At 39.5% G+C, this 26,702-nt stretch overlaps 1 protein-coding gene across 3 annotated transcripts in view; it reads left to right on the top strand.

Moving 5' to 3' along the window:
- The window catches only part of LOC102274735 (solute carrier family 22 member 15), a 183,745-nt gene that overhangs the window by 93,396 nt on the left and 63,647 nt on the right, over positions 1 to 26,702 (top strand). The window contains exons 9-12 of one of the 3 annotated variants that reach the window (XM_070367437.1): positions 3,916 to 4,036; positions 5,536 to 5,608; positions 8,223 to 8,411; positions 8,953 to 10,756. In XM_070367437.1, the coding sequence (XP_070223538.1) occupies positions 3,916 to 4,036; positions 5,536 to 5,608; positions 8,223 to 8,411; positions 8,953 to 9,042 (473 nt within the window). In that variant the 3' untranslated portion in view covers positions 9,043 to 10,756. Of the gene's footprint in view, positions 1 to 3,915; positions 4,037 to 5,535; positions 5,609 to 8,222; positions 8,412 to 8,952; positions 21,974 to 26,702 lie in introns of those variants that run through there. The other 2 variants (XM_070367436.1, XM_070367438.1) reach the window with 2 other exon arrangements.

Raw genomic sequence — 26,702 nt, 5'->3', positions numbered from 1 at the left:
TGTCTATGGGGTTGCACAGAGTCAGACACGACTGAAGTGACTAGCAGCAGCAGTGACAAGTTAATACTAAAATTTCTATGCAAATGCAAATTATATCCAAAACGATTTTTTATCAAGAAAAATTAAGTTGGAGGATTTTATCCTACCTGATTTTGAAGCTTATTATAAATTTGTATTAATCAAGACAACATGGGGGGTTCCCTGGTGGTCCAGTGGTTAAGCTTTAGTCCTTTCTTTTCAGTAGCCAGGATTCAACCCCTAATTGGGGAACTAAGATCCCACAAACTACGGAGTGTGGCCTAAAAACAAGAAAAAAAAAAAAAAACAACAGTAAGTATGGTATTGGCATAAGAGTGAATGTATAGGACTTCCTAAATACCCAGTGGAAGCAGAAGCATAGATCCACGAAAGGACTTTGATAAAAATGTTCATAGTATATAACAGTTCCCAAATGTGCCCCAGCTGAGGAATGGATAAACAAATTGTGATATATCCATACAAAGAATTACTCACCAACAACAAAGGAAGACATTAAAACCTTCTGATACATACAGGGTCATGGATGAATTTCAGAAGCATTAGAGCTCTCTGATAAATTTTTAACATATTCACAAAATAGATTTTTAGCATATTCAAAAATAGTAGAAATTTGCTGTAATCGCCCAGTGAATTAAGTGGATGATAAAGTTGAACTGTTACTCTTTGGGTCAGTGCAATGTGACTATAATATACTGAGATATGTATTCTGGTGACCCCAACGGACTCTGAGAAAACTTCAGATAACTAGTTCTGAAAATGACATCCTTAGTAGCTACATCATTGGAATTAACTTAAAGCCTTTTAAGTTCATTACTTTGAAGGATATAAGTGTTTTGAAAATTCTGTTTTTTCCCTCACAAAGATAATTGAGCTTAAGTTTTCCTTTTAAAACACTCTTTTTTCTCAACAGTCACTTTGAACATTTATAAATAGCCAATAATATATGATTTCATTTTTGGGTAAAGAACCAAGGTCAGAAATCCAGGGAACCAGCCCAGTGGCTGCAAAGCCTACCTCATCATTGGCTCATGATGACCAACAGCCCAGCAGCTCCACAGGGGAAAGGCTAAGAAATCATTTTGTAGTAATCAGAGCTGTCTCAAATTGACATGAGCTACTCTGGGGAAAGTGAGCTTCCCCACGTTCAAGTGGCCACTGCAGACTCCATTGGCAGGAACATAGAGGGGAAGTTTCAAGCAGCAGATGAGGTGTCGGGCTGATGGGAGCACTCTGTGGGTATGTGGCTGGAGCTGGGCTCCCCAGATGAACTGTGGCTGGAAGTGTCCTGAACCTTGCCAGGGAGACATCTTTCAGCTTGGGGTCTTGTGGGTGTTTAGATGTCGCCTTCTGTGACATATTATATGAATTTAATTTTCAGGATGACAATCCCCTAACCTGTTTTAAAGATGTAGAGTGTCTCCAGCTCTGTTCTGAAAGATGCCGTCCTGTGTGGGTTGAAAACAGTCCCAAAGATCATTTGTAATCAAGCAAATGTGCACATTTCTGTTTGCTTCAGTGCCACTCAAGACACTTCCTGACTCCCCCGGTTTCCTGAAAAATCACTGATGAATTTAATTTGCCCTCATTATTGGTTTACTTGAATTTTTTATATATCAAAGTCCCAGTCCTATACCGTGAACATGATTGTTTTTCCAGAAGCAAGCACCTCATGGCTTGAAATAATATATTCAGTACTTAAAATCGCTGACATAGTCTTCCAAATGGCCTGGCAGAAGAGAAGCAGGCCCCAGATGGTCGAGTTTGGCAGTGCTGGGCCACTGCATTCAGAACATCATCTTTAGAACGCCATCTTTAAAGTAGATGAAGATTTATTTCATAGTCAAGCTGGGAATGTGAAACTTGTATTTTGGAATGGGCTGTATTATGTGCCTCCCTCTTCAGATGTCTTCACTTAAATTAATCCCGGTCCTAGTCTTTACACTTATCCATTCATTAAATATTTAGTGAGCACCTCTGTGCCTCAGACTATGGGAGGTGCCATGAGGGAAACAGACACAAACAAAGCCTTGGCCTCAGAGAAGTCAAAATATATTTGGGGCAGACAAACTGGAAAAGTAAGCAACTACAAGAGAGTGTCTGAAACATGCCAGTTGCGCGGACTGGGGAATAGGGGCCATGAAAGTCAAGGGCAGGAGAGGATATTGCATTTGAGTTATTTAAGGGAAGAGTGGTTTTGATGAACCACGTATGCAGTCCCAAGGAAGGGACAGGCATGTTCTATTACACAGAAATGTCAAGGAGAATGAGAAGCAATTACTTTGGTGATCAGGACATTGCTGTTGACCTTCAAGAATAGGAGTTTCAGGAGAGGATGGTATTGGAAGCCACATTGTAGTGAGTCACAAGGCAGATGCACTTGAGGAAAGGGAGGGTCAGTCACTCAGGTCAGTCACTCATTGGAGATGTTTGATTGTGAAGTGAGGAAAAGTGCAATAGAGCCAATGAGAATTTTGGGTATTTTTGTAGAAGGAGAAATGTGTTATTTTGAAGGTGGAGGCTAGTGGATTGCTGAAGGGAAGAAGTTAAATATTTTTGAGGAATAATTACATTGTAAGATCCCAGAGAAGATAGTTATTAATAAAAAGAAAGAACCACTGGACAATTGATAGCATTTTAGATAGGGAAATGAACTGGCATAAACTGTATTTTTGCATTGTGTGTTTAAAAAAAAAGGTTACATTAGGAAACTCAAATATCATTATTGATTAGTAATCCAAGTAAGAAGTTGGGGAGGAGGAAGGATGAAAAGTAGTTCCATATTTAGAATCTTGTTCTTTAAGGAACATTAATGTATACCTTCTGGTAATAGTTTAGTGGGGTTATTACTTATCTTTGCAATGGAATGCCAAGGAATACAAACTGAAGATTGGAGTTTGGGGAAATTTACTCCTCTCATGTATCAGGGCTTCTCGTGCTGATCATTGATTGTTGAATGAGGTTGGGAAGAAAGGAGAGGCGGGTAATACCCGTATAGGCAGAACTCACGACTTCTGTGCCGCTCACTCGACTCCAGTACAGATGTTTTCAGGGAGCTCTGTCGTTCAGGAGTGAGTGCAGGGTGTTTTTTTTTTTTTTAATCTAATTGACATATAGTTCATTTACAATGTTGTGTTCATTTCTGCTGTATAGCAAAGTGACTCAGTTATACGTATATATTCTTCTTCACATTCCTTTCCATTGTGGTTTATTACAGGATACTGGATACAGCGCCCTGTGCTGTAGAGTAGGACCTTGTTGTGTATCCATCCTCTGTGTAATTGTCTGCATCCGCTAATCCCTAACACGCTGGGAGACTGAGCACACACACAGTCCCGAACTCCCAGGTTCTCCCTCCCCCACCCCCATCCCGGGAAACCACAAGTCTGTTCTCTCTATGTGAGCCTGGTTCTGTTTTGTAGGTATGTTCATTTGTGTCATATTTTAGATTCCGCATGTAAGTGACATCAAAGGGTATTCGTCTTTGTCTGACTTAGTATGATCGTCTCCAGGTCCACCCCTATTGCTGCAAATGGCATTTTTTATGACAAAGTAATATTCCATTGTATATGTAAACACACACACACATATATATCTTCTTCATCCACTCATCTGTCAATGGACATTTAGGTTGTGTAGGTTTAATCACCCATCATGATAGCCACTGTGAAAGATTTCCTGGGGCTGGCCAAAATGCTGAGAAATATTTTTTTGTGCCGTTTGAGATGACTAAACCTTTTGCATGTGTGTCTAGTTATACGACCGCTCTGCTACTTGAGATCACCATGAATGTCTCTTACTCCTTCAGAATTAAGTGTGTCATTCAGAGGGATTTTTCTCCACCGAAGACCTCACAGGTATGACACTTGTCTTCCTCAGACACAGGTGTGTTTGCAGTGGTGAACAGCCATTCCTTGTCCCTGCTGGGAAAGCTGACCATCAGTGCCGCCTTCAACATTGTGTATATCTACACCTCGGAGCTATACCCCACAGTCATCAGGTACGCCTTGCCCTCAGCCTCTGCCTTCACATTTCCTGCATTTTGTTGTAGATTTTTGCATTGACAGAGGCGTGGTCCTCACTTCTAGAGCACAGCCGGTGGGGGCCAGAAGCAACGCAGTAAGCAGTCATGAACCCAGGGCCTGTAGAGGCTCAGTCTTGCCCTACTAGCTGAGGAAAATGTTGCTTTATCTTTGGCTGAATTCCCTGTCCATCTTGTGAGAGAATTACTCTACACTAAGTGTATCCCATCACCCGAATAGTGCTCGTATATTGTTTTTATTTCAATTGCTTGAGTTACTCAGACACCCCTCCCTCCTGTGCCAGGCACACAGTGGACCAGAGAACAAGCTCCCTGTTATCATAGAATCTGTATTTTAGCACAAAATACACATATTTCAAAAGAGATAATCCTTTATAGTTATAAGTGAATATTATATTTACATGTTAAAAGTAGTTTTTAATGAGAAGGACATGCTTATATCAAAAATAACATATTCAAAAACAAACCAAGAAAAGCCTCAACATATTTCTTTCCAAGTTTCCCCTCATAAAATAAATTTGAAAACAAGAAACCAAACCTAATTTGAAGGGCAGAGATGCAGCTTAGTCTTTGCAGAACTGGCTCTGTGTGCTGGGTCTTGGTTCCCTATTTAGCATTTTCCCAATCTTTTTTGAGGATCATTCCAAGTGGACTCCATACAAGAAGACTAATGGTTCTGTCTACCTTTTTCCCAGTAAGAGATCAGATTGCCCACAATTGGCTTGTCATTCCCTGGTTATTCCCAGAAACTGCTTTCTCTGGCTATTCCCTATAAAACTAGGATGGCCATTTGGTTCCAAACTGGGACACTTTTCAGAGTGAAAGTGGACTTGTTAACAATTCAGCTGGGATAACAGAGTGCTGTATGATCACACTACTTATAATCATTATCATTTTCATTTCCTCCCTGCTCCTTAATACCCACACTCCCAGAAAGGTAATGTTCTTGGTTTCCTGAGAAAATATGTTCAGCCAGTTCCTATTTATATGCCTGATCCTTCTGTAGCTAATTAGTTGAGTTTAAAAGAATGGACAGACTTTTCAGACCATAAAGCCTTGGCTTTTCTTTGACTATTTGAACTAATAGGAGACCTAAAACATGAGAACATTTAACAAGAAATATTCACATGCTCGTTTTTTCACCAGCCTCTATAGCTGCACTGTCCAACCTTGCATGTGGCTATGTAAGTTTAAATTAATTAAAAGTGCAGTTCCTCATTCTTACTCACATTGAGCATTGAGTAGCTGCATGTGTCTGGGGGCTTCCATGCTGGACAGGGAACTTACAGAACATTTTCAGCATCATAGAAAGTTCTAATGGGCAGTATTGCTTATAGTATCCTGTACTTCCACTTTGGGATTTGTTATTCCGAGCCCACTATCCCTTAGAGCCTTAAAATTGTCCCCCTAGAACTTACTGGTTTTTTTTTTTTTTTGCTTTTTCTCATACCTTACAGGAATGTTGGGCTTGGAACTTGCTCCATGTTCTCCCGAGTTGGTGGGATCATTGCTCCCTTCATCCCCTCACTGGTTGGTTTGTACCTCCTAGTTTTGTCTTTCTTGATTCTCTGCTTTATAAATGTTTGTGCTCTTGAGTAGAAAGAGGCAGCAAGCAGCTGCCACTGAAGATGAGCCGATGCAAATGTGAACCTTGTGCCTTTTAGATTAAGGATCTGTCAGTGCAGATGGACCCTTCCCAGGGGTTGACTGTGTTCATTGCAGTCAGCTGATGCCAACCTGAACCCTCCTGTCCCTATTTGTAAGTTAGCAGATTAGTGAGCATTTCTGAAGTTTCTGTTGTGTGCTGGGCTCTGTGCTAAGCCTCTTACATATATCGTCTCATGCAGTCTTCACCATAACCTTATGTGCTAGGCATTGGTACCCTGTATTAATAATGAGGAGAACAAAGCACACCACTTGGAAAAGAAAGTTACAAGAGAAATGTGTGAAAGGGAGATATGAATAGTGTAAATTCCATCCCATCTTCAAGTGTCCATGTTCTGCGAAAGATCCCATGGAGCCCCCCGGGCACATCTCTGTTGGTCTTCTCTAGGACTTTCCCAGCCAAGACTTATTGAAACGTGACTAGGTTTGATGTGAGGCTGTGAGCCTGTTCTATAGACAACCACTCATCACTCAGGCTACGACTCACCACACCCTAGTATAGGATATTTCTGAAGTGCCATTGTAGCCTTTTCTTTTCTTGAGGAAGCAGGATATACTTCCTTTTTCTGAGTATCTCTGATACTGAGTCCAAGCTCTCTCTGTTTGCTGAGTGACAGGCCAGTCAACCACTAATGTCTCAACAGAACCATCTTGTCAGAGTCTGAATGCTAGGTTCTTTCATAGAACACAGAGTCAGAGGAGGTGAAGAAATAAAATAAAAAGGCCATTAATCTTGCAAATATCTCCCAGAATGGCCAGCCTGGAGAGGGGATGTGATAATCTCTTCTTTCTTGCAGCAGTTCACAGGTGGCCAGGGTCAGATTATCTTTCTGTGAGTTGAAGAATGGCACTTTAACCCTCAAGCATGGTTCTTTGTGTGCTATGTGCGTGCTAAGTTGCTTCAGTCGTGTCTGACTCTTTGCCACCCTATGGACCGTAGCCCACCAGGCTTCTCTGTCCTTGGATTTCTCCAGGCAAAAACACTGGAGTGAGTAGCCATCCCCTTCTCCAGGGGATCTTCCCGACTCAGGGATCGAACCTGTGTCTCTTATGTCTCCTGCATTGGCAGGCAGGTTCCTTACCACTAGCGCTGCCTGAGAAGCCCAAGGTTCTCTGAGGCAGGCCATTATGTATGATTATAATGACAAAAGCAATGAAAAGCAAGTCAAAGAAACAGATCCAACATGAAGTAAGAATTGACTCTTCCCTGAGACATCTCTCCATGTTTCACACTCAATTTTAGATCACAAGACCCTTTGTATAGGTCTTACTAGTTCCAGTCTGCAAAATGTGTCCAACATTAGGTGTTTATCATTAAAGATACCCTGTTTTGGATGGCTGTCCTAGAACGTTATAAAACCCAACATGGTGTTTCCCCCTGAGTCCGGCTAAGTTGAGAAGAGGCGAGTGTTCCCCTTGGTTCAATCACACACCTGCAGTGTGGTCACGTGTTTGCATGCAGAGGGCCGGAGTCCCCCTCTCCTCCTCCCCTTACCTCCCTCTCCTCCCCCATCATGTCATCACCTTTGAAAAATCAGGAAAAGATGACCAAAGCAGACATTCTAACTAGCCACAGAATTTAGAAGCCCAAACCAGAGATGACAAAACTAGGTGGTTCCCATGCAGGAATTTAGGAATGATAATCAGTTCAGGAATCTCCTGGAGCCCAGTCCTGCAAGGACCATAGTGTTATCTTTGAAATGGTATGTTTGTATTTAAATTTTCCTGAGAATGTCTTTTGGATCAGCCTGCTAGCATATCAAAACCACATGTGTAGGTTTCTCTAGGCTTTTCTCTTCCTTTTCAGGGTGTTCAGTTCAGTTCAGATGCTCAGTCGTGTCCGACTCTTTGCGACTCCATGGACTGCAGCACGCCGGGCTTCCCTGTCCATCACCAACTCCCGGAGTTTACTCAAACTCCTGTCCATTGAACAGCAAGGAGATCCAACCAGTCCATCCTAAAGGAAATCAGTCCTGAATATTTAAGGGTGTTTACACCTTTAACCCCCAAGCCTCTCAGTTCTGGTGCTTAGGGAATCAGCACACGTGTATGAGACTGTTTGGCCAGTTGCAGGGTTGGGAACTTTAGAAGTCATTTGCAGTGTTGCCTGCATGTGGAGATCACCGTGTCCCAGGCCACTCGCCTCAAGTGGGAGCTGAGTGTCTGGCTCACCCTGGCCATGTGTCTACGCTGCCCCTACCACAGCCCCCACCCAAGCATGAAACAGTCTGCTGCTTCTGCTCCACAGCCAGCAGTCCTTTTTATCTGCTCAGTTGCATCGCTGTGCCTGAGGACTGGCTCTGGTTTCCCCCGGTAATTCTCTATGGGAAGAGAAGGAAGGCTGCGTGGTGTATTCTAGTGGGAAAGCAGGACCTGGACAGTAAGCGTGGCAGGTCCTTAGTCATGAGTGCTGATGTCACCTGCCAGGAAACTAACGCTGAGCTTCTGTTTGTTTTCATTCCGCTCCCTGTCCCCACAGAAGTATGTGCAGTGGTCTTTACCCTTCATTGTCTTCGGAGCCACAGGGCTGACCTCAGGCCTCCTGAGTTTATTATTGCCAGAAACCCTTAACAGCCCATTGCTGGAGACATTTTCTGACCTTCAAGTATACTCATATCGGAGGCTAGGGGAGGAAGCATTATCTTTACAGACCTTGGATCCCCCTCAGGTATGACACAATTGTTCTTATCATTCTGCTTTACTACATGATGACAGTTTTGGGGGTAATAAAAAGAAAGAATGTCTGGTTAGAGTAATGTGTGTGTGCTCAGTCACATGGGCTTTGCAGCCCCACAGGCTGTAGCCTGCCAGGCTCCTCTGTTTATCAGGCAAGAATACTGGGATTTCTCAGGCAACAATACTGGAGTGGGTTGCCATTTCCTTCTCCAGGGGATTTTCCCAACCCAGGGATCCAACCTGCATCTCCTACATTGGCAGGCAAATTCTTTACCACTGGGCCACCTGGAAAGCCACCTGGTTAGAGTAATAGAACTGAGCAAAAATGCTGGAAAACAAAGGTGGGATCCAATTGCAGCTTATTTTCAGGGAAATAAAGATGATTCCTTAGCTTTCTTAGAACACTTAAGGGACTAATCCTTAGGGGAATAAATATCATCAGAGTACCTTTGTCAGTTGAATGCTAGACAGTAATTTAATTTTAGAGATGTCATGACACCATTTCCCTACCCGTTTCTTCTCTCCTGCTTTAGTCTGTGGACAAGGAGAGCCCTTTAGGGAGCGAGAGTGATGAAGAGGAAGAGTTTTACGATGCTGATGAGGAGACTCAGATGATCAAATGAGTCCCAGGTTCCTCCTCAGAAGCAGAGGGTCATCTTCCGTGCCTCTGTCAAGGGCAGGTGCTCCTGGGAAATTGCAGAGAGCTGTGGAAAGAAAGGCTTGAACAAACTGAAGGTACTCAGTGTGGCCTGATGTTTTATAGGCACCAAGGAAGTTGGAGAAGAGATTTCCATGAACAGGACATCACTGAGTGAAAAGCTATTAACTTGCCTACAGTTGAGATATAGTGCAGAATCATGACCTTTGGCCAGATTGCTCAATTCTGCATGCCAGAGTGATAAACTCAGTTGTTTCTAGAAGTTTGATTATGTTGCCGTTCAACTTCATTGTGACCTAAAGGCAAATATGTAAAATTTCTTCTCACCATTAAGATGGAATCTGTGTATCAGCTTTGACATCTGCCTGTCTCGATTGCTTCTCATCAGGAATCTTTGGAGGCAAGTTGATGTTAGCATTCCATTCATTTTTGTGCCAGAAGAAAAGCATTGAGAGATCGTTTGTATGACCTGAGGCCCTCCAGCTGTACCCCAAGAGAGGAAATCTGGGCCCTCAGCTTGGCCCCTGGTTCAGTGACTGGTTCCAGCTCCTCGTGTTAATCCGACAGATGACCCTCTAGAAAAAATCCAGCTGCACCAAAGTAATGTTCAGAGTCCAAGGTGTGGCTGCACCCCCGCCCCCCACCCTCAGCAGCTCCCTTTGATACTCAAATTTCCATCTCAGATTCTAGTACCAGCGAAACTTCCAAACATGCCCAGTAAATGATGACGTTTTATAGAGGGGAAGGGCAGTTAAAAAGTGACATGTTGAGCCCTTTTGTTGAGCCCTTGGATGTTTGAAGGGGAGAAAAAAGATGCCATTTTTAATAAGGAAGAAAAGAAAGTTACCTTTCACAATTTTCTGTTTGTTTTGTCTTCAGTGTTGTGCAAGGAGGAACTTGGGCAACCTTTAAGGACTGGAACTCATTTAGTCCTAGGTCAGCCCCAGCCTGTTTAGTTTAGCTAGAATGGAAGGCACAGGAGTTTCCTAGGAAATGTTGGTTTTCGTTAAGAACCACTGGCTTTCAAATAAAATCAGTCATACTCTGTTTCCTCAAATCATGTGCTGGAAGTGTTTCCTGTGAAACTCCAGTGTTATCTCAAAAAGAAGTGTTATCTTGGAGTCAACAAGCTTGGACCGCATTGCTTTAGGTCAGTTTCCCAACTGGGACTGTTTCTGTGTTTTCAGAATTTCCGTTTCTGCTAATCTCTTGGAGAAAAAGAAATTTCATTAGAAATAGAAGTCATCACTGTGTCTGTGTCTGGAAATCTTGGAGGACTCACCTCGAATCAGCTCCAACCCTCTCCTGTCTTCTTCCATTTACTTCTTGGTTTGTACTATACTAGCCTGTACCTTTGTATTTGTTAAAGTGTTTTATATCCTTCATGCCCTTAATGTATTGGGCTCTTTATAAATAGGAAGCATCTCTACTACTGTTTATTTCTCTCCGCTGTGCCCAGAACACACTATGTATTGCTGTTTCTAGCCATCAAGGAAGTTGTAGAACTCCTGCCAGTATCGCTTTTGTCCATCACAGGCAAATCTGCCCCAAACCCCCAGACTGTGGAATCTTGGCATCTTTCTCTGGGAGATGGAGACCCTGCCCACCATCAAGAGGAGACGAAAGGAAGAACTTAAAAGGACACTTAGAAGCTCTTTGTCGTGACGTTAAATGGAAAACAACAAGCTAACATTTGGTCATTCTTGGCTGGTTGTCAGCCTCTTTGCATTATAAGAGTAATGACCCCATTATCAAAAAATGTGGAAACTAGAAGTTAAAAAAATGTACTACTCATAGACTCAACACCCAGAGTCAGCCAGTGTTGTGGCTTTGTTCTCTTTGAAGACCAACTGGTAACCCATCTTTTTTGTTGGTACTGGGGTTCCCTCTGCCTCTGACTAGATAAATAAGGATTCCATTAGTTCTGTCCCTAAGTATTCTCTTTTTCCAACTCTAGGATAGAAGAAGGGAGGGAAGGAAACACAGTTTGAACACATGTTGCTAAGGCTGGACTACCAGCTGCTCGTGTCAGATGTGCCACTAAATTTCTTTAGTGTTTCTTTCTTGATGGTCTTTTGGCAAAGTTTAATAATTTGCCTTTTATAAAAACAGATTTTTTTCCCTTTTGGTGTTAACTGTTGAAAAATAGTGATTGTGGAGATTGTGCACATGAGTACATTTGTGTTGATTAAATTATTGGAAAACTCTTCATTTATAGATAACATATGTTGTTTGTGCAGATGATTTGTAAAAGGTTTCCTTTCAAATGTCTGTATTGTATTCAAAATTAAATTTCTTTTCTCCAGAAAAGCAACAAGAAAAATGTAAGACACATCAGAAATCCCAGGGCTTCCAGCATCTAAGGTCTTATCAACAGCTTGTCCAGAACTTAGGCACCACACAGATGTCTTGAAAGAAACTGTGCTATAGTTTTCTGATCAGTGGGTTAAAAACCACTGCCCATTGAAAATGCAGTATTTGTCATTTGGCTGATTTCAAGTGATAACAGACATTCTTTAGTATCTAAAAATAAAGAAAAAAACACAAATACAGTAAGTAAGAAGCAAATAAATGTTCCTGGGACACTGCCCAAATAAATTTGATCCAGACAAGTATTTTTATAGAGGTCAAATTGATAAAGATACTTCTAATAGATTTATATTCTTAACAAAACATTGCAATACTTCTCTCTACTAAACCAGAATTAAAATGTAGCTTTCTAATAGAACTGACTCCTCCATTACAATTTTTTATTAGCTCATTAGTTCTTAAATTGGACATCTATATTTTTTATTAGATAATTAGTTCTTAAATTGGACATCTATAAAGGATTTTTTTCAGTAAATAAAATGCAGTTTTTTTGGCTTGTGAATTTGATAGAGAATTGTAAAACATAGGCTTTTCTTTTGTTCTTACAGAATATGTCAGGATGTATATAGTAGCATCTTTGACAAATGGAACAAATATAGAATATGCTAGAAACTATGGGTGGTTTGTGGGACAGGGGCTATAGCAAGTTTAAGGAGTTGGTGGAAACAGAAGATAAGTGTAAAAATATATCTAGGAGAAAAATGCAAAGATAGGGCATGGTTAGAAAATTTATCTGTGTAGTATATTAGACCTTATGGTCATCTCAATAGATGTTCTTAGTTGCTCAGATGTGTCCGACTCTTTGCGACTCCATGGACTGTAGCCCACCAGACTCCTCTGTCCATGGGGATTCTCCAGGTAAGAATTCTGGAGTGGGTTGCCATGCCCTCCTCCAGGGAATCTTCCCATCCCGGGGACTGAACCCAGGTCTCCCACATTGCAGGCAGATTCTTTACCATCTGAGCCACCAAGGAAGCCCATCTCAATAGATACATGAAGATTATTTGGCAAAATTCAACACCTATTTAAAATAAAAGCTACTAGCAGATAAGGAATAAAAAGAAACTTCCTTCTCAGGATAAGGGATATCGTAGTACATAAGGTTAATTGGGACATAAGATCTCATCACCTTCCCAGAACTTTGGCCTTCAGACTTTACTGATAATGACCACAATAACGAATGGATTCTTTCTCTTCCCTCTTCTTCCACCTCTTTCTAATCTCTGTCTCTGTTTTGCTCTTTCTTCTTGCCTTACAAATGCCTACTAGATGAAAATACTTAAAATGCATTAAAATATGTATATAAAACTTTCATGAAACATGTTTATTCTTAAGATAGCATATATTCTGTTGCACTTTGTTTTTTAAAATGCCATTTGTGATCCCCTAAACCAATTCCCACTCTAGTGCTCTTGCCTGGAAAATCCCATGGACGGAGGAGCCTGGTAGGCTACCGTCCATGGGGTTGCAAAGAGTCGGACACGACTGAGCGACTTCACTATCACTTTTCACTTTCATGCATTGGAGAAGGAAATGGCAACCCACTCCAGTGTTCTTGCCTGGAGAATCCCAGGGACGGGGGAGCCTGGTGGGCTGCCGTCCATGGGGTTGCAAAGAGTCGGACACGACTGAGTGACTTCACTTTCACTTTTCACTTTCATGCATTGGAGAAGGAAATGGCAACCCACTCCAGTGTTCTTGCCTGGAGAATCCCAGGAACGGGGGAGCCTGGTGGGCTGCCGTCTCTGGGGTCACACAGAGTCGGACATGACTGAAGCAACTTAGCAGCAGCAGCAGCAGCAGCAGCAGCAAACCAATTTCATGACCGACTATAACATGAAAATCCATGGTTCTTCTCTTGTACTTCTTCTTGTACTGCAGAGGCTTTAAAGCTAAGATGTACATTTCCCAAACACCCTTTGCAGCTAGGCTTCTAGGTGCAATTAAGTTTCCGTCACTCAGATTCAGGTGGAATTGAGAATGTGGGAGTGAGGTGGAGGCCGTACTTGTGGTGGATCATTTTTTCCTACTGGGGTCTACAAAGATGGAGGCATTTGGTTTTGCTGAGGCAGTTTCAGCAGAAATGTTGACAGTCAGGGGCAATACATATTAAAACCTTAATAAGATTTTTTTTTTTTTTTACACAGAACCTGGAAAAATAACTCTAGTTAAGGAAAAGTAAAGATTCAAAAATACTCAACAATCCCCAAAATATAAGACAAGCAAGAGACTTGACTTCCCAGATATTAAAACAAAGCTATGGTATGAGTGTAGCAATAGATAAGCAGATCAGTAAAACATAATAGAAATCTCAGAACAAGACAAAGGATATATAACAGTTTGGCATTTTCTGAAGATGGTATGACAACTCAGTGGGGAAAAAAACTGAACTATTCAGTTATTGTTGAGCAACTGTTGGGTTTCCATATCAAAAAATAAAATAAAATTACACCCTTTCTACACACCATAACAAAAATTCCAAATGAATTGAAGAACTTAATGGAAAAAGGCAAAACTTAAAAAAAAATTATAAAATGATATAGGAGAATGTTCTTATGACCTTGAGGGATAGATGGATTTTTCAGACAGAAAGTAAAAATCACAAATCATTTTTAAGAAGATAGGTTGATATGTTTCACTACGTCTAAATGTAAAACTTCTTTCTATATGACTAGACACACCACAAAATTAAAAGCAAAGCAATAGATTAGGAAAAGAATTTTGGCAACTTCTGTAAAAGACAAAGATCAGTATCCAGAATGTAGAAAGAATTAGTGCTGATCAAAAAGAAAAATAAGGAGGAAGCTTATAAAATATATTTTTAGGTAATTTACAGCCTCACTAGAGGATCAGAGAAATGCAAATTGAAACAATGTTAAGTTATTCAAAATCTATTAGATTGGAAGAAAAGAAGAGTTCTAAAATATAGTTTTGAAAATACGAAGAAGAAGGAATTTCTCTACATTCTGATAGAAGTATAAATTTACTTATCAACTAGATTGTCAATAGCCAGTGAGGTTGAAAAATGTAAACATTCTGTGACACAGAGATTCTACTTCTGTATCTATTAATATGTCATGGAAGAGTTTTCAGATATTTTGAAGGAAACCATTTCACGCCGTGCCATACATAGTGCACAAACCTACATATACACGTCCATATGTACATATATGCCACCAATAACTTTCCATTAAATAATACCATTACTAAATGCATTGCACTGTATTTTCTATGCTATTGTATTTTACTTTAAAATGGAAAGAATATTGGTGAAGACACACAAAAGTGATTTTACAATTTATAAGCAAATAAAAGCATGCAGTTGCAAGAAGTAAAGCATAATACCTTTCATATTTACCTTAGTACTTGCCTAGTGTGCTTGTCTGCAAGTAGATATGTACAGAGATGTCCATTATAGTTGTAATGAAACAATGAAATACCTTCAGTAGGGAAATGTATAGATACCATCAGCAAATGGAATTAAATCTGGGACTTCTATGCACTGAGGTGGATGGATGTTCAATGTTGAATCAAATGTTAGCTAATCTTTTCTAGATCAAAGTTATTTCATGGTTAACTTCTTTAGTGAGTGACAGGAATATTTGCCAGTTATTTAGGCCATACTTTACAGTCAAGACTTGATATTCTGTTGCAGAAATACAAGTCTCACCATTTTTCCTACCCAAATGAAGAGTTATCCCCCTTCCCTCTACGTCTGAATTTCTCTTGGAAAAGAGTTTGCATCTGTGAAAACATTTAGACCACTTCTTAACTGAGACCCTAGAGCTCTGTAATATAAATCTTAGAAGAGATTAGTCATTTATTGAAAAACATCAGGGGCAGATGTAGCCAAATGAGTATTAAAATAACTTCAGTCTGGACCTTGCAGAACAATTGATTTTGAATAGACTAGATTCTGATGGAATTGCTTTGCTTCAAAATATAACTGGGTGAAATGATTGTGTAAGATAGGTAAAGATGCACACTCAACTTGGAGGTGAATTTAATAATAAATGAATGATTTACCAGTATGTGGGCAGAGCTTCCAGAAACCACAGAAGAGAAGGCAGTATGCAGAAGGAAGCCCATTGATACAGTCTGCACAGGTCAGCCTCCTAGCCCCAGCACAAATTGAGGACAGGATCCACAGAGGTAAACTGTTCAGCACGGGGAAGCATTTGAGAGTTGGTAAATAGTTGTCACATCAGATTAGGGTTTTTAAATGGTAGAAGCCAAAATATGCTTGCTGGTGATGATACAATAAATTCATTTGCTTCCTATAGGTACATTTCACCATGTATAGGGTGTTTGCTTTCCTATTTGCTATAGCAGGTGGCATGCATCCATCCAGTTATGTAGCAGGATCCAGTTATATGTGTGTGAATGTAACAGAAGAGGGACTGTAACAACAGCGATTCACTTTCAAATAAAATTCTTCCCATACTATGTATTATCATTAATACATTATATTGTAGTTTTCTCTGAATGTGTACTATAACCAAGAGAGAAAACAAAGAGTATTTTGCTTCTACAGGTAGAATAGCAGCAGAATACACTGGTGGTTAGAAATGTCAATCAAACTAACTTTTCCATAAAGATTCCCAAGACTCTTTTAAAAAAAATATTTATTTATTTATTTGTCTGTATTGGGTCTTTGTCACTGCGTGGACTTTTCTCTGGTTGTGGTGAGCAGGTGCTACATTCAATTTGCAATGCCCAAGCCTCTCACTGTAGTGGCTTCTCTTGTTGGGGAGTGGAGGGTCTAGGGCACACAGGCTTCAGTAGTGGCAACACATAGGCTCAGTAATTATGGTTCCCCAGGGCTTCCCTAGTAGCTCAGATGGTAAACCATCTGACTGCAATGCAGGAGACCCGGGTTCGATCCCTGGGTTGGGAAGATCCCCTGGAGAAGGAAATGGCAACCCACTCCAGTATCCTTGCCTGGAAAATCCCACGGACAGAAGAGCCTGGCAGGCTGTACAGTCCATGGGGTCACAAAGAGTTGGATACGACTGAGCAACTAACACACACAGCTCTAAGTACAGGCTCAGTAGTTGTGGCCCATGGGCTAGCTGTTCCATGGCACGTGGAATCTTCCCAAATCAGGAATGGAATCGATATCTCCTGCATCGGCCAGCAGATTCTTTACCACTGAGCCGGCAGGGAAGCCCCCAAGACCCTTTTTAGTTTACATAAGTAATTGGATGCTGTATTCGCTTCCTATTGCTGCTGTAACAAAATATCATAAACTTCAGACAACACAGATTTATTCTATTACATATTTGGAAGTCAGGCGACAAAGTGAATTTTAAGGGGTTAAAATGAAGGTGTCAGCAGGGCTGTTTTCCCCCCTGAGTTTTCCAGGGGAAATCCGTTCCTTTGTCTCCTGCAACTTCTAGACAGTGCAGCGTTCCTCAGGCCTGGCCACAGCACCCCAGCCTCTGCTCCTGTTGTCTGACATGGCCTTCTACTTGCGCCAGTCTTCTGCCTCCTTCTTATTAGTACCTCTGTGGCTACATCAGGCCCTCCCAGATAATTCCAACTCATCTCTCCGTTTCAAGATCCTTATCTGCAAAGTCCCTTTTGCTGTAAAAGGTAACATTCACAGGTTCTGGTGATTAGCATGTGAATATCTTTGGGGCCCAGCAGTCAGCTTATTACAGGTGTCTTAAGTGTGTGTCACTGAAGTTTTCTAAGTGGACAGGACCTGCTGGCGTCATCAGTGTATACTTGGAAGTTTTATGGGAAAACCTAGTCATTATCAAGATAAGCTGTACTCAGACCATGGGTAACAGCCAAAAATCTACTTTTATTAATGAGTTTATAGACACACTTGGCTAAACCTGAAGTCTCCCAGTTATTGTTTGAAAGAATAAAGTGCTTACAAAAGAATTTAAACCTACTAAGACTTTGTCTCTGAGTTTTATTTGTTGCCGTGTCTTAACTTCCAGTAGTTTTCTTATCAAAAGCAATTGTTCTCTCTACCTTTGTTGTATATTCTTAAGCATTTTGTACTTTTCCGTAATTATAGTATTTATTGTGTACTCTAATAAATGATTATGTCTTCCCTGTTAAGCCATGAGCTGTATGAAAACAGGGTACATGTCCATCTTTTTTCCTACTGAATGCCCACTCATAGCACTGGACCCAGTGTGTTATTAGGCATTCAGGTACTTTTTTTTTTATATTGGAGTATAGCCAATTATAGCCCAGGTGGCATAGTGGTAAAGAACCTGCCTGCCAGCACAGGAGATATGAGAGATGTGGGTTTGATCCCTGGGTTGGGAAGATCTCCTGGAGGAGGGCATGGCAACCCTCTCCAGTATTCTTGCCTGGAGAATTCCATGGACAGAGGAGCTGGTGGGTTATGGTCCGTAGGGTCGCAAAGTTGGATATGGCTGAAGCGACTTAGCACACATAGCTGATTAACAGTGTTGTGATAGTGTCGGGTGAACAGCGAGGGGCTCAGCCTTATATATACGTGTATCCATTCTCCCCCAGACTCCCCTCCCAACCGATCTGCCACATAACATTGGACAGAGTTCATGTGCTATACAGGAAGTCCTTGTTGGTTATCCATTTTGATAATAGCAATTTGTACATGTCCATCCCAAACATTCAGGCATTTTTGAAGAAATACATGGATTCCTCACCACTCTTTCCTATGAGCTCTGTCACTACATTGAACTCAAAAGCTACCAAAGAGGCTGTATCTTACTCATCTTAGTACCTCTAAGAACTAGCACAGTATTGGGGACATGGTAGGCATTCATTAAATTTTTAAATGAGTGAATACCCAGACACAAGGGATTCAAGATTGGCTTAACTGACCTATCAGCTAGTGTTCTTAAACAGGATATTCTTCCCCAAGATCAGTTTGAAAAGAAGGTCTGTGGAGTGTTTAGCACTGAGAAAGCTACTTATAGGTTACTTAAAAAAAAAAACAACCTTCATTCCACATTAACCTTCCTATTACCTAAATCACCATTGTGAGCAAAGTTAAAGTTGGGATTAGAATATGTTCAAGAGAGAAATGATCCCTTTTAACAAGGTCTAAAATGTCTACCCTGAAAATAGAAATAAGCAAAGAAGGATTAATTATTAAATAATGATCTTATCCATGTATTTATTGGAATACAATTGCTTTACCATATTGTATTAGTTTCTGCTTTACAACATGAATCCTGTATAAGTATACATAACCCTCTCCCTCTTGAGCCTCCCTCCCACCCCTGTCCATGTATTTATATACCTATTACTAAAACACCATTCATCCTACTGAGTTGTGGAATAAATCAATCTAGTGATTCTTTTCTTCTCACTGAGGCCTCTCCCAGAGGATATTCTTTGGGGAAGTTTTTGGTATAACCATCAATGGTATAATAATCAGCTCTCCTAATATAATTCATCTAGTGGAAACAACATTTAATGTTTCAGAAATGCTGTCAATTCGATTCCAGGCATTTGAGGGCTCAGCCCATTAACAAAAAAGTTATTAGGAATTGGATCAATGTCTTGATTTTCCTGTTCGCTAGGTGATTCAGAGGCTGGCTCGCAGGTGTTGACTATGTTTCCCTTAATTTATCAGAGGAATGCAAAAATACCTGAAAACATCTCAGAGTAAAGCCTAAGGGGATAGGTAGGCTAGTTGTATTTACTTCTCCATTCTGTCATGTGCAGAAACTATTTATTATCGGTAAGTAGGTTCCAAACTATCTTGAATTCAAGGCCAGAAAATGGAATCAGATGCTGTTGGGTTATAGAATTCTATAATGATTGATTTGCCAATATCAAAGCAGAGTCAGAACATAACAAATGCATTTCCAACAGTAGAAGAATTTATTATCTTCCCAATCCAGTCCATCAGGAGAGAGATGAGGCTTGATAAGGATTTAACTGATTAAGAATGACTAGGTAAAAAGTTGAAGACCTGGAGAATGTGGGGGGAAAAAAAACAGAAAAAAGGTAATGTTTTGTCTTGTGGAACAAAATGTCCAAGTGAAGCAGAGGTATAGAATCATTAACAAGTTTTGTTGACAAAGGTGTCATAAAATGACATCCAGTGAAAAGAGCGACATCTAGGCTTTGCATGTTTGCGTTCAAACCACCCAAGATAGCTTCAAGATTATCCTAGGAAGATGTGCACAAAATATCAAAAGATTTCCTTAACTAGTTTCTTATATTCAAGAGGAAAAGTAACAGGGGAAAATAAATTATTCCTAAAATATTTAGAGTGCCTACTGTGTGCTGTGTCCTATTCTTGGTGCTGGGTTAGGAGAGAACATGTATTGAGCATTATTCTAAACAGTTTGTTTCTTGGTATATACAATCTTCAGAAGAAAACTATGAAATGTATACCATGGATCCCATTTCATAGGTGAGGAAACTGAGGCCCTAGTTAAGGACCCCCAAGTCAGACAACTAATTGTTGGCAAAACCTGGATTATCTGACTTCAGAAGTCACTTCTTAAGTGACTAAGCTATGCTGCTACAATTCTAAAGTGACGAAAGTCAAAGTGACGTCGCTCAGTCGTGTCCATCTCTTTGCGACCCCGTGGACTGTAGCCCACCAGGCTCTTCTGTCCATGGGCTTTTCCAGGCAAGAGTACTGGAGTGGGGTACCATTTCCTTCTCCAAGGGATCTTCCGGGGTTCTTAAATGTTAGCAGGCCTTGTATTTTCCAGGTACTGTTTGATGACAATGGTGTTTATAACTACTATACATTGACTGCCATGCATCATGTCATCACGTCACCACGTCTACACAGTCTATGATTATGTCTTAAAATTCTCACAACAATTCTATTAGGTAGGTATATACGTCTGGTTCTGCTGATGACAGCAACAAAGTTTAGGGGCGTTATGTAACTTTCTCAGGATCACAGCTGGTAAGAGGCAGTGTTAGGTCTACATCGCATTCTGCAAGGCCCAGACGTTTTGATTAGGCTCTTTGAGGAGGCAGAATATTTAAAGGATTCTAATTAGTTAATGATTCTCCCTGTATTTTAGAACCATTAAGGTTTTTTTTTTTTCCTTTCCAGAATTAAATCAATAAATGAATATAATTGTCAGTCAAAAATATGGATTGAGAAGCTCATTAAGATTCATATGGCTCATTAATGGAACAAATGCAGTTATGATCTCATAGAGAAGACGGAAGAATTCTCCATTTCTGAGTAGTCGTTGGGGTTACTTTCATTATTCACTTTAGGGCAACTATTAAGCTACCTTTCCATCAAATATATTCAAGAAAAATTCACTGAGTACCTACTGTGTACCAGGCATTTCCATAAGCTTGGAGCTGTCAGAGATCATTGAGTGGGTTTCTTAAGCTGTGAGCCGTCCCAGGGTCTTTGGTCTAATTGGTGGGATTTAAGTCCAACAAGTTGAAAAGGACTTAGTGGAACTGAGAGACCTTCTGGGATCCAAGTTTGGGAAACTGGCTGGTGCCTGAAATGGATTTCTTTTTCAATGAGGAAGTTCTTGAGAGGGGAGGTCTCAGCCTGGGACTTTTGATAGTGGTTTCATTTGATAGTGGTTAATTATGCCAACAACTAACAGGCTAACTAAAGCCTGTTATCTGAGGAGAGTGAGCTTGCTGCTATCAGCAAAGGGACACCTAAACATTTCCTCTTGTAAATACTCTTTCCCTTTATCAGATTAGCCACATTTCAAAGTCCTGTGCAAAGACCAGGACTGCCATCATTTTTTTTTTTTTTCATATTCTTCATTAAAATTCTTTATTTGATAACTTAATAACTTTTAACTTTGGAGTAGTTCAACATGCTCCCAAAAGATATTTTAAAGACCCTCTGAAATCTTCTCAGTATTGCAAGAATACAGTTTTAGAATCAGATTTTTAAATTTTCTTTTCCTCTTCTTTAACATGTAATATTAAGACATCATATGTCCCTGTGCTGATTATTAAGTGATGTGTATATAAAACAGCTGCCAAACAGGAGAGCTTCAGTAAATTCTACTACCTAGAAACTGCCAAAGATTTTTAAACAAGGATTTAATACACACCTTTTAAAACATGCTTTATTTTATTTTTTTGGCCATGCTGTGAGGCTTGTGGGATCTTAGTTCCTGACCAGGGATCGAACCTGCACCCTCTGGAGAAGAAGCACAAGGTCCTAACGAACTTCTGGACTGCCCCCAAATTCCCAAAAAATGTTTTAAAGAAAGTTAACTCTCATGATGACATATATATATTTTTTTTTTCCAAAATGAAATTTGTATTGAATGTTTCAAGAAAACATATTTTCAATCTGGCCCAGTTCATTTGCCACCTAATCATGTAAATGAGGAAATAAGGCTTTTGTAAGACCACTTCCTTTTTCTCTATCTTCCTTGAAGATCTGGAAGCTCCCTTCCCCTTTTCCCCTCCCACTTTCCTGAGGAATCCGGGTTTGGGGAGGAGGCAGTAGCCTCCCTGTGGGAGGAGAGGAAGGACTATAAAATCCATTTCTTCTAACGTTGGACCCCAGATCTTCTCTCTTTCCCTTTTGGAAGCAGCTTGGAAGGGTAAGTGTGGGAGAAAAGTAATTGGGGAAGTAAAGTAATCGGGCAGTGTGTGTTCCCACCTAGAGCTCCACAAGGGAGCCGGGGAGAGGAACTCTGCTTGCACCTTCCCTGGGTCATAGGGAGAGTGATTCTTGAGGATTCTTTCCGTCCATAGGTGCACTCATAAAGAGTGTGATCTGGTCAGAGTGTCACCTGTGATTAAATCATTGAAACTCAAGGGAGCCTTAGGTGAACAAACAGGAAGCAAATTCAGTTACAATATGTGGACCACACTTAAGGTTGATGAACAGGTCTTACTATTTTGAGAACAAGCAAATATTTCCAGTCATTTGTATCCAGTTGTTCACATGAGTTCTATTCCTTGCCCTTTTCCCTTTTCACTTTGTATACTCTCCCTGAGCAATCTCTACTCTAAATACTGAATTTTACTTATATCTTTTCTCTAATTATAAAAATTTCAGTATGTTAATTGTAAAAAAAAAAAAAAATCAATGGGAAAAAAATCTAATATGGAAATTAAAAATTTGACGCACTCCCACCACCCAGAGAAGACCACTTTTATTTCATGGGTAATGTTTTGTGACCTACTGTTTTCTGTCAATAATGTCATCAGCACTTTCTTGTTATTAAATATTCTTTACTGTATAATTTTTAAAGGCTGCAAAGTCTTCCATCATATAAATGTATTATAACTTATTAGCCAGTGTCCAATTTTTATTTAGTTTGTCCTTTGTTTCCTGTTAAAATGAGGCATACAGAGAGGTGGCATACCTTTCAAGCTTCTTTCATATAAATTTTAAGATGCAGTCATTGAGTTAGTGGGCATGATTTTTAAAATTTTGATAAAAATTTTCCTGTCAGTTTACATTGCCGCTGTTAATATATCAGGGCCATATTCCCCACTGGCTTCTAAGCATTATTACCTTTCTCTAATTTTTGCCAAACTATCAAATTAGGGGAGGGACCAGATGAAAGACTGTCTCATTGTTAGAATCTAATTTGCCTGTTTCTGTAACTAGAGATATAATAACGGTTTGGGAATTTTTTGTTTATTAATTGTCTGTATTTCTTCTTCTATGGATTGTCGTCTCAGATTCTATGCTTTTTCCTACATTGTGAAATTACGTTTTCTAATTTTGAAGTTTTGAATTTTTATTTGACATTTTCAGGACCTTCAGCATATGTTCTTTATATACACAAGTTTAGGTAAATGTTGACCGCCTACCTCCTTTTCCCTCTGATTCCTTTTGTGATTTGTTTTTGTATGTAACTCTTTCATTTACTTGGAATTTATTTTGGTGTATGAGGAATATGGGCTTCACCAGTGGCTCAGTGGTAAAGAATCTGCCTGCAACTCAGGAGTGCAGATTTGATCCCTAGGTGAGGAAGATCTTCTGGAGAAGGAAATGGCAACCCACTCCAGTATTCTTGCTGGATATCCCCATGGGGTATCCCATGGGGAGGAGCCTGGAGGTCTATGGTCTTTGGGGTTGCAAAGAGTCAGATAGACTTAGGGACTAAACACCAGTGAAGGGATACAGGGAACTGGCTTTATTTTTTTATTTTTTTTTTCTAAATAGCTGAGCATTTTTCTTTCATCTCAGGGGTTCCTATTATCCTCACAGATTAAAAGCTTCACCTTTAAAAAGAAAACAGCCTGTAAGGATCCAGAACTCATGCATGGTCAGGATTGTTAAAGCAGAAGAAGGGAGATGGGTGGGAGGAAATGGGGCTTGAGAAAGGCAGTCAGTGAGGAGACTTCAATTTTATGAGAATTATTGTATCAATTATACTTTTTAAAAAAAAAAGATCAGTAGTAAAAGTGACAAATGTTTTCATTTGTAAAGTCTGGATATTTGGACCTAGAAGTATTTTCTATGTTTTTCTGGCACTCTGAAAAAATTTATGGGAACTGTATATATCCTGGAGTCCCCAGTAAATGGAGCCTGGCATCTTCTTAACAATTTTATTATTTCTTCTATAGTGGTTGCCCTTAGAATGTTCTTACTTCTTTTGAGTTGATTTTCCTCGTTAATTTTCTTCTAGGACTTCACCCACTTTATTTCAGATGTTGAATTAATTAGCATATGGTTTAGAAGAATAATCTCTTTATACCTGTGACTGTATCTTTCTGATTTCAATTTTTCATACTGTAATTGTCTTTTTATTTGATGAGATTAACTGAAGTGTCTTTGTGTTTCTGTTTTAAGTTATTTAAAAAATTTTTTTGAGTAGTTGGAATTATTTTGTATATAATCATTATTTTTCATTGTTGTTTTGCACTGGTCAAAAGATGTAGTCAGTACAGTTTCTTTGTAGAATATTGAAAATTCTCTTTGTCATGATTTTTCCATATTTTTTGTGAGCATTTGATAAGACTGTTCATGTTTCTGCTTTAATTTTTACCTACTTGATCTGCCAAGGACTGAAAGAGGTGTGTTAAAGCTTCCTATCCCAGCTGTGTTTATGCCAAATTCTTTTTGTACTTCTAGTAGTTTGTGCTTTATGTGATTATTCTTAATATTAGCAATGGTTCGTGAAGATTCTTGCTTGACTACTACATATTCACAGTGCCTATTGAAAACAGCAGAAAATTGAAATTAATGTGTTCCATATGAGAGTCTATAGGGAGTTTAACCCACTGATATTTATTGTCATAATTGCTACTTTGAACTTCTGTCATCTTTTCTCGCTTGTATGTTTTCTTGCTATATTATAAATTTTCTATCTTTTTCTATATGTTGTATTTTTCATTGTGATGAAATATACATAACATAAAATTTACCATTTTAATCACTTCTAAGTGTACAGTTCTGTGGCAATAAGTACATTCACATTGTTGTACAACCATCACCTCCATCCATCTTGAGAAATTTTTCATCTTCCAAAACTGAAACTCTATTTAATAAACACTAAACCTCCATTCTTTCTGTTCTCAGCTCCTGGGAACCGCTTTTCTGTTTCCCGACTCTGTGACTCTGACTACTGTAGGTACTGCATACAAGTGGACTTGCACAACATTTGTCCTTTTGTGACTGGCTTACTTCACTCATAATGTCTTCAAGCTTCACACACGTTGTTGCATGTTGTCAGAATTTCCTTCCTTTCTAAGGCTGTGTGCTATTCCACAGTTTATGTAGACTATATTTTGTTTATCCATTCATCTGTTGATGGACATTTGGATTGTTTCTACCTTTTGGCTGTTGTGAATAATACTGCTGTGAACATGGGCATGCAGTACCTGTCCAAGTCCCTGCTCTGATTCTTTTGAGTACAGTACCAAGTGAAATCACTGGATCAGGTAGTTACTATAAGTTTAATTTGGGAGGAAATTAAATTAAAATTAAAATTTAGAAGTTAATTTAAAATTAAATTTGTGATACCATTTCTCATAGCCAATGCCCAATTTTACATGTCCAGCAGCAATTTCCCTACATCCTCACCAACTTTTATTATTTTCTGATTTTTTAAATTATTGTTGTCCTAAAGGGTGTGAAGTAGTGCTTTATCATAGTTTTGACTTGTATTTTCCTAATGATTAATGATGCTGAACATCTTTTCATGTGCTTTTGGCTATTTGTAGATCTTCTTTAGAGAAATGACAATTCAAGTCCTTTGCCCATTTTTAGTTGAGTTTTTTTGTTGTTTCTGAGTTGCAGAAGTTCTTTATACCTACCTACTATAACATATATCCCATCCTTACTATTATTAAAAGCAATTAGCTCCTGGTGCCTTCCAATTTGTATCCCTCTGCAGGTTGTGACAAATGGATAATATCACTTAGTTCCAGTGTGAATTAGAAGACAAACATATTTTTCTTTTTCATTGGTCAATTCAGTTGTCTTGAGGCTGAGAGTAGGGGAAGATTTTTGATACAGGGGCTTATTTTGCATTTCACTGTACATCTATGGTCATTCAGAGCCTCCTAACTTAATATCTCTATTTTGTTGCCATCTTTCTGCCATCAGAGGGATTTATTTATAGATGCAAATGTTATCATTTTATTCCCCAGTTTACAAACTCTAAAGGCTTCCCCAGTACCTACAGGACAAAGTTCAGACGTCTCCTGGTGTTAGGCCCAGCCATTCTCTGGACACTGACGACCTCTAAGGTTTCAGATCAGACCACTCTTCTTCACCTTACTCTAGCAACAACAAATTCATTCCAATTGCTTAAATACCTTAAGCCTACTTTCTGCTAAGTGTTATGCTAGACTCTGCGAAAACAAAGTCTTTCCAATAAATTCTAATTTTAAGGATCTTATAAGACTGGATGAGGAGACAGAAGATTATATCAGTTTTATTATCAATCCAGTTTTGAGAATTCCTTTTGTGCAGGTTTGCAGGAAGCATATAGAGAATGCTTTAGGGAAGTTGTTATGACTCCATGTTTTTTTATTAAGATGTAATTCACATACCATAAAATCCACTCTTTTAAAATGTATGATTCACTTTTTTTAAAGCATATTCACAAGGTTATGTAACTATTGCCACGATCAAATTCCAGAAAATTTTTTTATCACTCCAAAAGAAATCTTATACCCATTGGCAGTTGTTCCTCATTCCTACTTGTCCCCAGCCACTGGCAATTACTAATCTCTTTTCTATCTTCATGGACTTACTTATCACATATTCAATAATGACTTCATATAATTTGTGGCTCTTTGCATCCAATTTATTTCATTTAGCAGGTTTTCAACCTTTATTCATGTTGTAGCACATATGTATTA

Source organism: Bos mutus, chromosome 3 (assembly GCF_027580195.1).
Source record: "Bos mutus isolate GX-2022 chromosome 3, NWIPB_WYAK_1.1, whole genome shotgun sequence".
NCBI lineage: Eukaryota > Metazoa > Chordata > Mammalia > Artiodactyla > Bovidae > Bos > Bos mutus.
This window is presented reverse-complemented; position numbering and strand designations above follow the sequence as displayed.